Here is a 14,177-nt window from a genome sequence, read left to right on the forward strand (position 1 = left end):
GATGAAGGGCGAGTAATAAATTGCAATCATCATACTGTGTGTGTGGGGGGGGGGGGAAACTTGAGCAAAAAAAAATATGCCACAGGTGGAGGATTAAACACTCTTTCCACCTGCCTGTCACCTCTCTTCTCCTCTCCCTCCTTGTAAGCTGCAGTGCCAGGCAGCTACCCTTTCACTCAGAATTGCTGCCTCCTGAGGTTTGTCCCAGAGAGAACTTCCCCCTTTTGGTTCCAGAAAGAATTGGCACGGTGCAAGGATTGCCTAAAATCAAGGCAATCCCTGCTTTAATGCTTGATTATCCACGTGGACGCATTATAGTCATACTGCAGAGTGCCTGGATTTTAAAGCCTAAAAGAATTCAGGCTGAAAAAAAACTTGGATTTAAACCTGACCAGATGTTCTGGATTACACCCTCTGCTGCTCATGTCTATTGGGTTCATAAATTCCAGCTCATCAAGCCGTGAGCTGAAAACTGAAGGCTGTATTTTCCTGCTCCACAGATGACTGTAACTCATCTTAAATATCAGACTTTTTTTTCTTGGGTCTGAAATGCTTTGTGACCTGTTTCAGGTACAGAGAAGTGGGGAAAAAATACAAATAATATAAAGTCAATTACAAGAGAAACTTTTATTATATGATTGAGGCCTCTCAATCCCTCCCCTGCATTTGAACACCCACTGAATCTGAATCTGACATCCCTGTCTGTGTGGTGCAATGCACCAGTCATGATGATAGCCCTCAGTTCACCCCAGAGGTCATGGTTTCAGTTCCTACTATCTTCCATGCTGAAGGAAGTATGGGGTGGTACATCTGGGGGTGGGGTGGGGTGGGGTTTAGCTCAGTATTTTCCATATAGGAGGCCTCTAGATACTGAAAGCCACCCATCCTGATTTGGAATGGCCTTGTGTAACGGATTGGTCCTAGGTTAAGGGCTTCGGAGTATCCCCAGGGAGTTAAGAGTTAAGTTGCACTCCGTTAAGAGTGACAGTTCACTGTTGGGAGGCGGGACATTCCGCACTTTAAAAAGGAGGGAGCAGCCGTTGAGACAGGAGAAGTGGGCGGAGGGAGAGTGGTGACTGGAAGGTAGAGGGTGTGGGGGCCAGGATAGTGGTGGTTAGGTTTGAAATAATGATGATGCTCAACTGAAGGAAGATATGCTCTATCGTAACTCAGCTTGTAAACAGAAGAAATATTAAGGCTGTTATGTTTGTTGAAAAATAAAGCCTTGTTCTTGTTGTGCCAAGACATATCGTCGATTATTTGATCCAGCAAGTTAGGAGGGCTCAAAAGAGGGTGAACTCGGAGAAGTGGACCAAAAGACTTACAGGGTGATAAGTTAGGTCCTGGAGTTACAATAAGGAGGGGTGCAGGGACTAAAAACCTAGAAGTGCCACATAGTTGCCCTGTGAGCTGAGGTAACAGTAGCAGGGAAGGATCAAATGTGAGTGAAGCCCTGGATTATAGGCCAAAAGGACTTTACATCCCGGTAGCCCAGAGCCAAGCCTATAACCGGCCACGGTAGCTGGATTGGAGTACCCTTGTTACTACAGGACCCCGAGAGTGAAGGGGGGGAATGATGGCAGTTTAGACGGACCTCGAAGAACAGGTGGGGTGGGTGTGTAAGAGTACACGGCACGCCACCACAGAGAAATAAATAGAAACGGGGAATTTGAGGTTCCGTTGCACCTTGGTCTTCCCAAGTGCTTTCCAAGTAGTTTGGGCATTTTCTGAGAGATCACCAAATTTCAGAAAGGCACACCACCTCACTTCACCAAACTTTCCAATTTTTGAGTGGGAAGGAAGGAAAACAGAAACAGGCAGGCCAAGCAAGCAACGCCCCCATATGTGAGGCTGGAAGTGTTATCAGAGCTTGAGTAAAAACACTCAAAGAAAATATGTGGTTGGGGAAGGGGCATAGCCTAGAGGAAGCTTCCCCATCCCTGCACAAAACCAACGAATGCTGTCAATGGTTCCATTAAATCCCTGCCCTCAAAAGCTGGGCCAGTGGTCCAATCTGGCAGCTTTTCTATGTTCCCATCTATTTTCGCGCTATGTCTAGTCTACTGAGCTCCCTGCTGATAGCCGAGTGCCTTTTCCTGCCACCTGCACCTGATCGGAGATAATAGTTGTCTGTCATACTTGACAGCTTGCCAATATGCAGTAAATTTCGAAATGCTGGAAGCCCTCGGTGATTGACAAGAGCCGCAAAATGCACAAACTGTGCCTGACAGCCCATTCCTCCCGGGGGAGACACTCTGCGTTCACCATTAGAGGACAGTTGCTTTCACTGACCATGCCTTGCCCTTCAGTCTCAGGAGTCTTTATGAGGAAGCTACTGCTAAGGTGAACTCTGCTGAGGTCTTCTAGTCTTTGGGTGGCACTGAGGAAGGGCAGTACCTCAGTGGTAGATGATCTGCTTTGTTTGTGAAAGGTCCCAGGTTCAGTCCTCAGCATCTCCAGATAAGACGGGGAAGAGATCCCAGTCTGAAATCTTGGAGAGCTGTTGCCGGTCAGTGTAGAAAGTACTGAGCTAGATTGGCCAGTGGTCTGACAGGCAGCTTCATGTGCTGTGAGGTGTAAATATTTGGGAGTTTCTAGGAATTAATGCCAGCACTTCATAGCAAGTTTTATACTCAATAAAGCTTCCAGTATGTTTAAAAGAGCTCATAATTGTTGAATTGTTAGTGTTATAGCGACATTAGAATTTTTAAATTTAATGTCATGGTTACTGTGCTCTTGTATGGTCAAGGGACATAGCTTATTGGAAGAGCATTTGGCGTAAGATAATGCACCATATGATTAGTATGGGAGGGCTTAAATTATCTTCACATATCCATTCAAAGAAACATGTAGCTACACGGACAGTTCATGCAGATATCCATTCACCTTGTCATGGTCATATGGCCCTGTGGTTGGTGGCATTTTGGGTATGCTTGTTTCTTTTATTTATACCAAGATTTTGATCCTAATTTCCCCCTCCACCAGAGATGCTCTGTGGAGGCATCTTATATATACAACAGCTAAAAACGTACACCAAACAACACCAAAAGTAAATAACAATAGCAATATAAATTAAAATAATTAAATAAATAACAAGTCACCAAGCTGAAAACAACACAACTCAGAGCCAACCTAACAGATAATAACTTAGGGCACTATACAAATCTATTCTGTGACATATTTGTAGGGACTGGAGGTGGCAGGGGTCACCCTCCACCTACCGCAGAGCAGCCCTGCCAGCTTCTACCCACTGAGTGATGCTAGTGTCACTCCACCGGGACAGAGCTTCCCTGGGCTGGGATTAAACAGCAGCAGAACTGAAGTCTTACCATACTTAAGTTCTCAAATGCCAGCTGAAATTAAAGAGAAAGGCAGTCTCCATTTCTTTGGCCAGCGCACTCCACAGATGGAGTGCTGCCAATGAAAAGGCCTCTTTGCATGTTGCCACCATCTGTAAGTCAGAAGACGGTGGCGTGCCCAGGATATCAGATGAGCTTTAAGGACAAACAGATTCACAATGAAGGAAATAGTCCCTCAAGCAGGTTGGACTTCAGGACTTTAAAGGTAATAATGAACAAACCCATATATATATAATGGGTCATCAGTCAATGCAGATGGTACTATAAAGCGGCTGCATTCGTTTCAGGAGCAGCTCTTCAACCATAAATGGTCCTAATGAGATGTATAAATAAAAAAATATTATTATTATTTAACGAATGCCTGCATAAAGGTAAAGGTAAAGGTAAAGGGACCCCTAACCATTAGGTCCAGTCACAGACGACTCTGGGGTTGCGACCCCCATCTTGCTTTACTGGCTGAGGGAGCCGCATACAGCTTCCGGGTGATGTGGCCAACATGACTAAGCCGCTTCTGGCAAACCAGAGCAGCGCATGGAAACACCATTTACCTTCCCGCCAGAGCGGTACCTATTTATCTATTTTCACTTTGACATGCTTTCGAACTGCTAGGTTGGCAGGAGCAGGGAACGAACAACGGGAGCTCACCCCGCCGCAGGGATTCGAACCGGCAAACCCTAGGCTCTGTGGTTTAGACCACAGCGCCACCCGCATAACTGTAACTGCAGCCAGGCCTAATACAAATGGGGATGCAAAGAAGTGTTGGACGTCCCAGACTAGATTGGAAGTCACATTTGCTTTGTACAAAAACGCCGCGTTCTAAAAGATACCTCGTCCACAACTCAGAGTAACCCCCTCCCTCTTCTTTTGTTTCGCTTGTTAGGATACTCCAAAGCTGTTCCAGGAATCCCTACTTCATATGCTGCTATCTTAAGGCTCAAGTCTGCCAGCTCGTCATACTCCTCAGCGGCCATTAACTCAAAGGGCAGGCAACGATCAAGCAGCCCCGCTTTGGGAAGCATCTCTTCGCCAAGCTGGGAAGGGGCACCACAGCATTATCACTCGCCGACAAATCTCTATCACTTTGCAGAGGCCTTCAAGCATGATGGTATGTTTGATCTCTCTGTTGATACTTTCACCCCTCCCATTGTGTGAATCTGCTGATCATAGTATGAGAAGGAGGGGGCGGGAACTGCTTCTTGTCTTCCCCCGTCCCAGCCTGACTCTGTGTGGTTTTTGATCTGTAACTCTGTAGAGATAAGATGGACAGTGAGAACTGTAACTCTCACACAAGTCTGTAGTTTGTAGTATGTAGAAATAAAGAAGTTATGCTTCAATACAGCCGGCTTCTGCTGTTATTCTGCTGAAGGCTGCCAAGCCTCTGGTGCTCATAATATGCTATTATGGGTCCAGTGCACCAGGACCAGTTATCCAGGATTGGACCGCTGATGGTGCTCCAGTCGCCTAGCCCAAGGCATGGGCAGGACCGGGCGTACTGACACTCTCCGCACGCCCCCCTTTGGGTCCTTTGGAGCATTATTTTACTGCAGGATGGTGCAGTGATGCTCACCTGATGTCCCAGCAACCAGGTTCCTGCTGTTAACCTGGAAGGAGAGGTGAGGGGATGAGAAGGTAGGCGTGGTGCAAACACACTGGTATGAACTCCAGATTGCCCCTGCCAATTCTGGCCAACTTCCCTTGTGCGCCTCCTCTGTTCTTCCTGGTAACCAGCAACGACTCAGCTGTTGGGAGGTCAGGTGAGCCCCGCTGCCCCCACCAAACCACCCACAAGCTTAGAGAGAAAGCATAGCTCTAGGGTTCTATTTTAGGTCTGTTGTTTATTTTATTGGGATTGTTTCTGAATCTGCCGCTAAATTTAAATAAACAACACGCAGCCAAAAAATATATAGATAAAATAAAAGCTTTTGCTGTAAATCTGTAATCTTAAAACACACGTTTTCAACATATTTCCTAAGGTTCTTTTCTTACTGAAGTCAAAGTAAGATAACTGTGGAAAACCCAACATGAAATGAAATTGCATTATAACCTAACCTGCTCTATATTACTTATGTCAATATCTTTGAAAGTCAATACAGAATGGGTTAGGGAACTATTATATTTCTCCTTTGCACCGATATTTTTCAGACTGACTCCAGAAAGCTAGTTCAGTAGTTTGCAACTATGAGCTTCTATTTATCAAACTAATTTTATCATCAATCAAATGTGTTTTATAGAAGTCTTCTATAATAAGCACCTTCATATTTTTTCCAGTGTAAAAATCTTTAAGATGATAAATATCATCCAATACATATTATTTGGGATGACTTCTCTCCCTCCCTCCCTCCCCCCTCTCTCTTGCTTTCTTTAGGAATGCAACTTAATCATATCATCACATTATTTATATCAATGGTCCTAAAAGCATCCATATGCTATGAAGAAAAGGTAGAATAGATAAGGTCAAATTAAAATCCAAGCAAGGGAAAATCAGAAAGAACTGACCTCTGGTCAAGTCCAACACAGTGAATATGAATATGAATATGATTTTAAAAATATTTTGCAGTCTCTATTTTTATTATTTCATTTGTGTGAACATTTAAAATTCACCAATGCATTATTTCAAAAGGCACTTCAATGCATGTGGTTTGAAATGTAGTGGTCAGTCCATGGACAATGGCCTGGACAAAAATAGAAGCAATTTGCCTTAGCAAATAAGATTGGTACTATAGATACTGTGCAAACAATTTCTTCTCCTCTCCCACAAGGTTACTGTGGTCGAGAACTTAGTATGAGACAACAATTTAATGCCCTGGAAGCTGGTGTAAAGCAAGCTGGTGCAGATTAAACTAGCATAAAGTTACACCAGATCCAAACCCTGTTCAGCAGTGGGGCTGCTGGCACTTCTCTGCCTAAGCCTGGCAGAAGGGAAACAAGCCTTTAATATACTGTTCTAGTCCTGGTTGCCAGATCACATGACTGAGCTGAATGGGCTTAGGATCCAACCTGTTTCCTCTCTGGTCCCGCCCCTGTCATGGCCCTAGAATACCCCTTTCGTTGGGAACTTACTCTGGTTTTGCTTTAGCTGGCTCATCTTGGGCTGAGCCGGGGTTCGGAACTTAAATCTGTCTGAGCCTGACTGAACCAGGAATCATCCAGCTGAGCAGGTGATCAAGGTGCAGATTCCAGCAGATCTGGCCAAAGGATTGCTCCCCAAAGCTCATTTGGTTTTGATGCCTGCTAAAACCTTTTTTTGGTTTAAGCAAGCCTACCCAGACATGCAATTTTATCATGTATATTTGTTTTCAGACTAGTTACAGGTAGGTAGCCATGTTGGTCTGCCATAGTCAAAACAAAATAAAAAATAAAAAATTCCTTCCAGTAGCACCTTAGAGACCAACTAAGTTAGTTCTTGGTATGAGCTACTGGAAGGCCTCTTTGAGAAAAGCTGTGGAGCATCTCCTCTGAAAAATGCACATAAACACATGCATTCCACAGTACATTGAGCTGCAGCTTGGCATTCTAAAATAGGTTTTATTTTATTTTTTAAAAAAAAATGAATTAGGACCACAGAACATTCTAATTCACTCCATGGATGGCTAAGGAGGAGGAGGTTCAGGTTGCGTTTGAAAGAAATGTTTTATATTGGTCTATGGAAAGCATGGCAGCTTCCTGACGAAGTTCTCTTTCCATAATGTTGTCAGTTTTCTCTTCTCAATGCACAAATCTGCTTATTAGGTCAGGCTTACCGGTGTACTTTGCATTTTGCTCGTTTCCTATTCCTATGCCTGGATGGAGGCGGACAAAGATAATTTTATTATGTCCACTTGCTTTTGATGTCAGTTGATTTTATCAGTACTAATTTGGAAACATTTTATATTATTTTTTGTGACCTGCTTAGATTTTTTTTAAATTGAAGCATTATGTAAACAAGTCACCAGTATGACAGTCAGCTGATAAACTACAGCATACTCTTGTTTGCTTGAGAACCTGGAGGAAAAAAAAAGCTTTGCTTACTCATCTAGAAAGGTATTATAGATGGTCAGAATACCTCACAGGTCATAGGTATTGGTGGACAAACACATCTCTGCTCAATCTGAAATCAGTAATGTGCAGAATCTCATTTTATATTTTGAGCTGTAGAAGGACATTTCAGGTAAATGAAGTTAGATTTTTTTAAAAATCCAATTTCCCCTGTCCCATGTAAATACAAGAACGGTATATAAACACAGTAACTTGTCCAGTGGAACATTCTTAGGTGCACTACACAGTAAAACAAGCAACACATTTATTTATGCATTGTCAATTCAAGTATCTTCTCCACAGATATTTTTGTGTTGTGGGTGCAATAAAAGTAAGTTTGATTTTTATACATTTGAGCATTAGGAACCAGGCATTTAATAACCCCAACTAGGCAGCTGTGGCCTTCAGTGATACTTTATTAAGTGCTTTAACTGTTGGTGTTTTAAGCAAACATGTTCCCACATAGCCTTATCAGACTGATGGGGAAACTGTGGCCCTTCGGATGTTGCTAACTCCAACTTTCATCAGCCCTACCTAGCCCTAGCCAATGAACCACCGGTTCCTTGTTACTGCCATAAGGCTATGGAGGTGTTGTGTGTTGATTCAAGAGTTATCATATCTGTATTACTATTGTCTGTATTCGCATTAGGGGAAAGTAACTGCCTTCCTGTTCCAGAAGGAACAGCTCCTATTGGTTCATTCAAGTTGCTGCATTTGGATCCTCAGTCTTATTGGTTCCCACTGAAAGGCAGCTTTGTGATTGCTTGAGATTGTTCCCTCCAAAATGTATCCTTTCTAGCCAGTCTTCTCTCCCTATAAATGTAGCTTCCCTCTCCCCAGTCTTCTTTGTCTGAATAAAGAGGGTTACATGAAGAAGCTGTCTCCTGCCTGCTATGTCAGAGAGCTGAAGTCACTTGCTGAATCACGATCCCCACGTTACAACAGGAGGGACATGTCTGCTTACAACAGAAACAGCTGTACCACTTCAACAAGGAGAGCCATGGCATTATGTACATCTGTAACCCAGACTAGTCAAAACGTGTGCATCAGGCTCTTCAATTTGAAGCAGGTGGAGAATTTTGTCTGTTTGTTTACAATTTTCACATCCTGCCTTCCTGAAAAAAAAAGTGTTCAAATTGACTAGCAACATTCATACAACAAAAAACCCCACTATAAAAACAGGTGGCAGATTAAATACAAACACCAGGTAATATAACAACAAATATCACAAAGCTCTCAAAGTAAATATACCATAAAAGGCAATTGCAGCAGTTAAATATTTCTAGGTTCATGAACAAAATGAGTTTTAGAGAGCTTCCTCTTAGGGCTGAGCCCAAGAATACCCATGGAATGACAACATAGCATCCTTACAAGGAATGCCTGTGGGCAGGAATAGTGGTTGCATGATCTGCTGATGGGAATAAGGTAGACAGTGGTGGACTGCCCAGTATTTTAAGAGCTGCCCAGAAGGCTTCTTTCCATACATCCTATACTCCATATCCCTATAGTTCATTCTTGGCAGAGTTTGAGTTCCAACAAATATCAGGGTAGTTATTATTTATTAGTACATATTAGATTTGTATATCTCAGTGGTTGTCTCCCAGGACTACAGTATCTCTCTCCCTTTTGAATGTTTGGTAATCTGCTGTAGGAAAGCATCATCCAAAGTCTTCAGTCTGGCTTGGAGATCTATAGCAGACACGCATGTGTCTTTTAAGACACCGCAATATATTTTATTTTATTTTTTAAAAAAAAAATGCTTTCTGTACACATTACACTGAGAATTTCAGAGCTGATTAAGAGATCAGACTGTCTCTTTCCTCAGTAATGAAGGTTAATTGAAAGACCCTGAGGAGGAATCACCTGACGTATAGACAGAGCAACAGTAAATTGAAGGCAAATATCCAAAGAATGAGTACCAAAGTGAAAATGATGTGTCAAACAACAGAGAGCACCTGATTTCTCTGAGCCGTCTTAGCACTTATATTTTTCTCTCTTTTTTAATACATGAAAAGAGCATGTGCTTCTTTCTAATGAATGAACCTTGCTTTTGTCTATATCAGAATTATTCTGAGAAATGCTGTAGGACACCCCTTGTGAGATCAGGCCAGTAGCCCATCTAGTCCAGGATCCTGTTCTCGCAGTGGCCAACCAGATGCCTGTGGGAAATTTGCAAGGAGAACCTGAGCACAAGAGCATTCTCCCAGGGCTTCTAGCAACTATTATTAGAAGCACCACTGTCTCAGACAGTGAAGACAATGCACAGCCATCATGCCTAGTGGCCATTGACAGCCTTTCCAACGAGTTTGTCAAATCGTCTTTTTAAAGCCATCCGATTTGGTGGCCATTGCTGCCTCCTATGGGAGCAAGTTCTATACTTCAGCTTTGGTATGTGCTGTGTGAAATGTTTTTTGCTGGAATCTTCTGACATGCGGCTTCATTGGTCGTCCCTGAGTTCTAGGGTTGTGAGAGAGGGAGAAAAGCTACCGTACTTTTCCATCTATAACAGGCATAGCCAAACACCACTCTCTAGCTGTTTTGGGACTACAACTCCCATCATCCCTAGCTAACAGGACCAGCGGTCAGGGATGATGGGAATTGTAGTCTCAAAACATCAGGAGAGCCAAGTTTGCCAATGCCTCGTCTATAAGACGCCCCATATATTTAAGAAAATGGGGGGAGATGGCACAGAGTTGTTGAGCTTTTGAGGGGTAGAATTGACCAGAGTTGTTGGGTTTTTTGGAGGGGAATGCCCATGGTTGTTGAGCAATACTTTTTGTGGGGAGGGGGAATGCTGAACCGAATATCACTCACCCAACTGGCAAATGCAAACAATTGCAAGGGACGTGAGGCAAATTGCGGAAGCGGCAGCCAATCCAAAGCAGCCCTTGCCGCATCAGCTAATAACCCGTCCATTTGACAAAGCAGCAGCCAATCCAAAGCAGCCCTTGTAGCAGATGCCATTCACCCACCCAATCACTAGATCCTGCTCGCGGATGCAATCAGTCACCCACCCCCCTTCTCCACTACCCATGTATAAGACGACCCAAACACACCCCATTTTTTTACTTTATTTTGGAGTAAAAAAAACAACCCTCGTCTAATACATGGAGAAGTATGGTAAATATGAGGTTTTCAATTCATTCAAAATGTCAGCAGTTTCCACGAGGCAGGGTGTGTGTGTGTGTGTGTGAAGGAAGCTTTTGTGGGTACCTTCTGCAAAAAGGAAAACTAATAAGCGCAGAGGTATATTTAAAATCAACAGAGTCCCGTGAGACACGCCGTTGTGACAATAGCAGGTACTGACGTTGCCGAGTTTCAGAAATTGGTTTTTTTTATTATTATAAAAAAAAATACTGACAGGTGTTTCTAAAAGTCCTGATGAAGAACAGGAGGGGGGTGGATTCAGCCCTTGGGAAATTACAGTCGTAAGTGATGGCATATGCCTGTCTATATCTATTTCTCAACAGATCTGTCTTTGTTAAGGGTTGTCTTTGATTTATTATGTATCAACATCCTTGCCATGACTCTTTATAACCTATTAATATCCCTTCCCATTTTACATTCTTGCTCACACATGACGGAGAATAAAAGTCGATAAGCAGGCTGCTTGGAGAATTTTGGAGCGGGGGTAGAGGTTTAATTCCTCTGCCCCAGCATCTATTTATTTAATGAGTTGTAATTCTGGTTTTGCCATTTTTAAAATAAAATAAAATAAAGTGCTAGTTTCCCACAGGCTACTGTGAAAACAGGATGGGGTATTGGTCTGATCCATCAGGCTGTTCCTACCATTCTTATATTCTTAGCATAGGACGGCATTGGGGCCAAAAGATGGCAGCCGATTCCTCTGCTTAAAAAAAACAAAAAACAAAAAAACCTCTTGGATAATTTCCAACCAGTCACCACCAGTCAGTGTTTGAGGAATAGCATCATCAAGCCTCTCAGTGCTGGAGGGTATAAATCTGCGGTCCTAAATGTGACCTATAGGCACAATGTTCCCCATAAGCCTCCCCTTGTTGTCCACAGAAGCCTTCTGCATCCCCCTATTTCTTATTTTTCATGAGTTATTCTGTGGTAGTGGTGGGGTTAGCTGGTTTATCTGGCCCAGCTTTCTGCTTCTTTGTTCTCCGAAAGAATTTTTCCCTCCAACTCTAATGGGAGACTGTGAGACACTGACACCATCTCCTCCAGATGTTTATGTTGTGAACCGCACTGAGATCTACAGATACTGTATATAGTAGGGCAGTATACAAATTTTAAAAATAAATGATTACAACTCCCATGAGCCCCAGCCAGGAAAATGATCGAGTGGGGCCATTCCTTCTCCTCAGCCTTGAGACAACCATGTGGTGTGGTGGAGAAGAGATTAAATATATCAGAGGAGGATTTTCTGCCTTATTATTATTATTATTATTATTATTATTATTATTATTATTATTATTAACATTCATTTTCAGTCTCCTCCTGAACTGTTAAATAATGCCCTGGAAAATATTCGGCAAAATGGCCTCCCAAATTTCCCTTCCGTGAATTTTTTGGGCACAAATGTTGATCCAGTTTTAATATCTTTTCACATTATTTGACTATTGTTGAAGGAAGGAAATGGCTCCATGCCTACGCTTCCCAGTCCAGTCACTGGACATTAAGTGAGCTTAACATTTGGAAAAGAGAATTTTCTGAGGAAAAATTGTTGGAGGACTCCACCGCTCTCCCCGCCTCAAGAATACTGAGCACCCCTCTCGTTTTGCCACCCATAAATATTGTGGAGCGGCCATTTTGACTCAGCCCTAAAAAGAAAGAAAGAAATCTCTCAGAAAGAGGGTTAGAACTGCACCAGTGAACTGAGGATGATCTGCACCAGTGATAAGTGAACTCCCCTCAGCTCAACTCAGAACTGAGTCAGCAACTGTAGAAAATCACTTGGGGGAGGGGGAGGTGAAACTATTTTCTGTAGGAACTCATAATTTTTTATACTGATTTGCTTCCTTTCAGGACCCATGCACGTTCCCACACTACCAATTTAGAATTGTAGCATAGGGTGAGAAATAGTCACTTGTTCAAAAGGCATTATAATTATAATTACAGTTACTGCTGCTGCTGCTGCCAGAGTCATGCTTTAAAAGTCACATTAACATGCTTCCTTCCTGAGACCATGACTGGCTTTTCCAACTTGGAGACTCCTGAGCAAACTGATTGCTCTGAGAAAAAAAAAAAGTATTGTTCTTAAATTACATTCCCATTTTTTTTTGAAGAAGAAGAAAAACACATTAAAGTAAATTTCAGCAATCAACCATCATTTAATCAAGAGGAAGGGATTAGAGTGTTCCACTTCAAAGAATGAGCAAGCTTTCAGCACCTTGGTGGGTCTGAGAAATGCAGATGGTGGAACCATGGAACAAAATTAGCACAGAAATTCAAAACGACCTTGCTTCACATTATAAAACAAGAGGAAGAAGTTTGGGGCAAGGGGACTGTCCCCAGAGTACATCCTGGCTTAATGAGTTGGAGGGGGAATAATTCAATTCCATCTACATTAATTTGACATTTTGATGACATCACTCATCCTGAGTGGAGTCCATAGGACGGCTGGATGGTGCCTTGTTTGCAGGGCAACACCTGCAGCCAACCTGGTGCCAAACTTATTGCTCTGCTTTCCTTTGGACCACATAAGCAAGGCTGAGAGTAGGGTCTTGTCATCTGGACCTCCATACACACTGCCCAGGCCATAGCTGTCAACTTTTCCCTTTTCTTGTGAGGAATCTTATTCGGAATAAGGGAATTTCCCTTAAAAAGGGGGAAAAGTGGACAGCTATGGCCCAGGCTTATGTCTTGGGGAGGTCAGTTTGGTGCTGCTAATGCAGTGGTTTGACACCACTCCATTTTCGGTTGAAATAGATGGAGGCCAACAACGTGCGTGTGCTCTCTCCAACACATATGTTTAGCAGCAGCAGCAGTAGTATTTCCACTGTGCAAGAGCAAAATGTTTTAACAATCACTCTCTATTCACGGAGAAGAACTCTAGGAATTGTACCTACATTATAGGGTTCTCTCTTAACAACTCTCACCACCCTTAACAAACTACAGCTCCCAAGGTTCTTTGAGGGAAACCCATGATGGTTTAAAGTGGTATCGTAGCAATTTAAAGGTAAGGTGGGAATGTAGCCAAACTATGTGACAGGTTTGTCCTTAACCTGTAACAGTAAGAAAACCAGTGAATCTCATGACACCTTAAAGACCAATGCATTTGCAATGGCAAAAGCCTGTATGTTCCAAATGCTTTCAAACATGTGTGCATTGCTGGTTTTTTTGTTTTTTTTTTTTTGTTTTTTACTTTAAGTTTTAATTAAAATCATTGTAGAATACAGAAAACTTGATTCTAGACAGTAATAAGGTGCAAAGTTCTGGACATAAATTTCAGGCTAAAGTCTTATTCATGCTTAACTGAGAGAAAGCCGCACTGAATTTGATGGGATTTATTCCCGAGGCGCTGTGGGTTAAACCATTGAGCCTAGGGCTTGCTGATCAGAAGGTTGGCGGTTCGAATCCCCGCGATGGGGTGAGCTCCCGTTGCTCGGTCCCAGCTCCTGCCCACCTAGCAGTTCGAAAGCACGTCAAAGTACAAGTAGATAAATAGGTACCGCTCTGGTGGGAAGGTAAACGGCATTCCATGCACTGCTCTGGTTCACCAAAAGCAGCTTAGTCATTGAAAGATACTCGGAGTCGAGTGTGAATTTCATGCTCTTTATTCAGCTCATAGTAGTGAGGAATGTAGTTCCCCCAAAACGTTTGCTTTATATACACTAT

At 42.8% G+C, this 14,177-nt stretch overlaps 1 protein-coding gene across 2 annotated transcripts in view; it reads left to right on the forward strand.

The window, feature by feature from the left end:
- CNTN5 (contactin 5) overlaps window positions 1–14,177 on the forward strand; it is a 619,322-nt gene that overhangs the window by 381,911 nt on the left and 223,234 nt on the right. For both annotated transcript variants that reach the window (XM_033146163.1, XM_033146162.1), the window contains exon 4: window positions 4,240–4,464. In XM_033146163.1, the coding sequence (XP_033002054.1) occupies window positions 4,240–4,464 (225 nt within the window). The remainder of the gene's footprint in view (window positions 1–4,239; window positions 4,465–14,177) is intronic.

The sequence above is a fragment of the Lacerta agilis genome, chromosome 4 (assembly GCF_009819535.1).
Source record: "Lacerta agilis isolate rLacAgi1 chromosome 4, rLacAgi1.pri, whole genome shotgun sequence".
NCBI lineage: Eukaryota > Metazoa > Chordata > Lepidosauria > Squamata > Lacertidae > Lacerta > Lacerta agilis.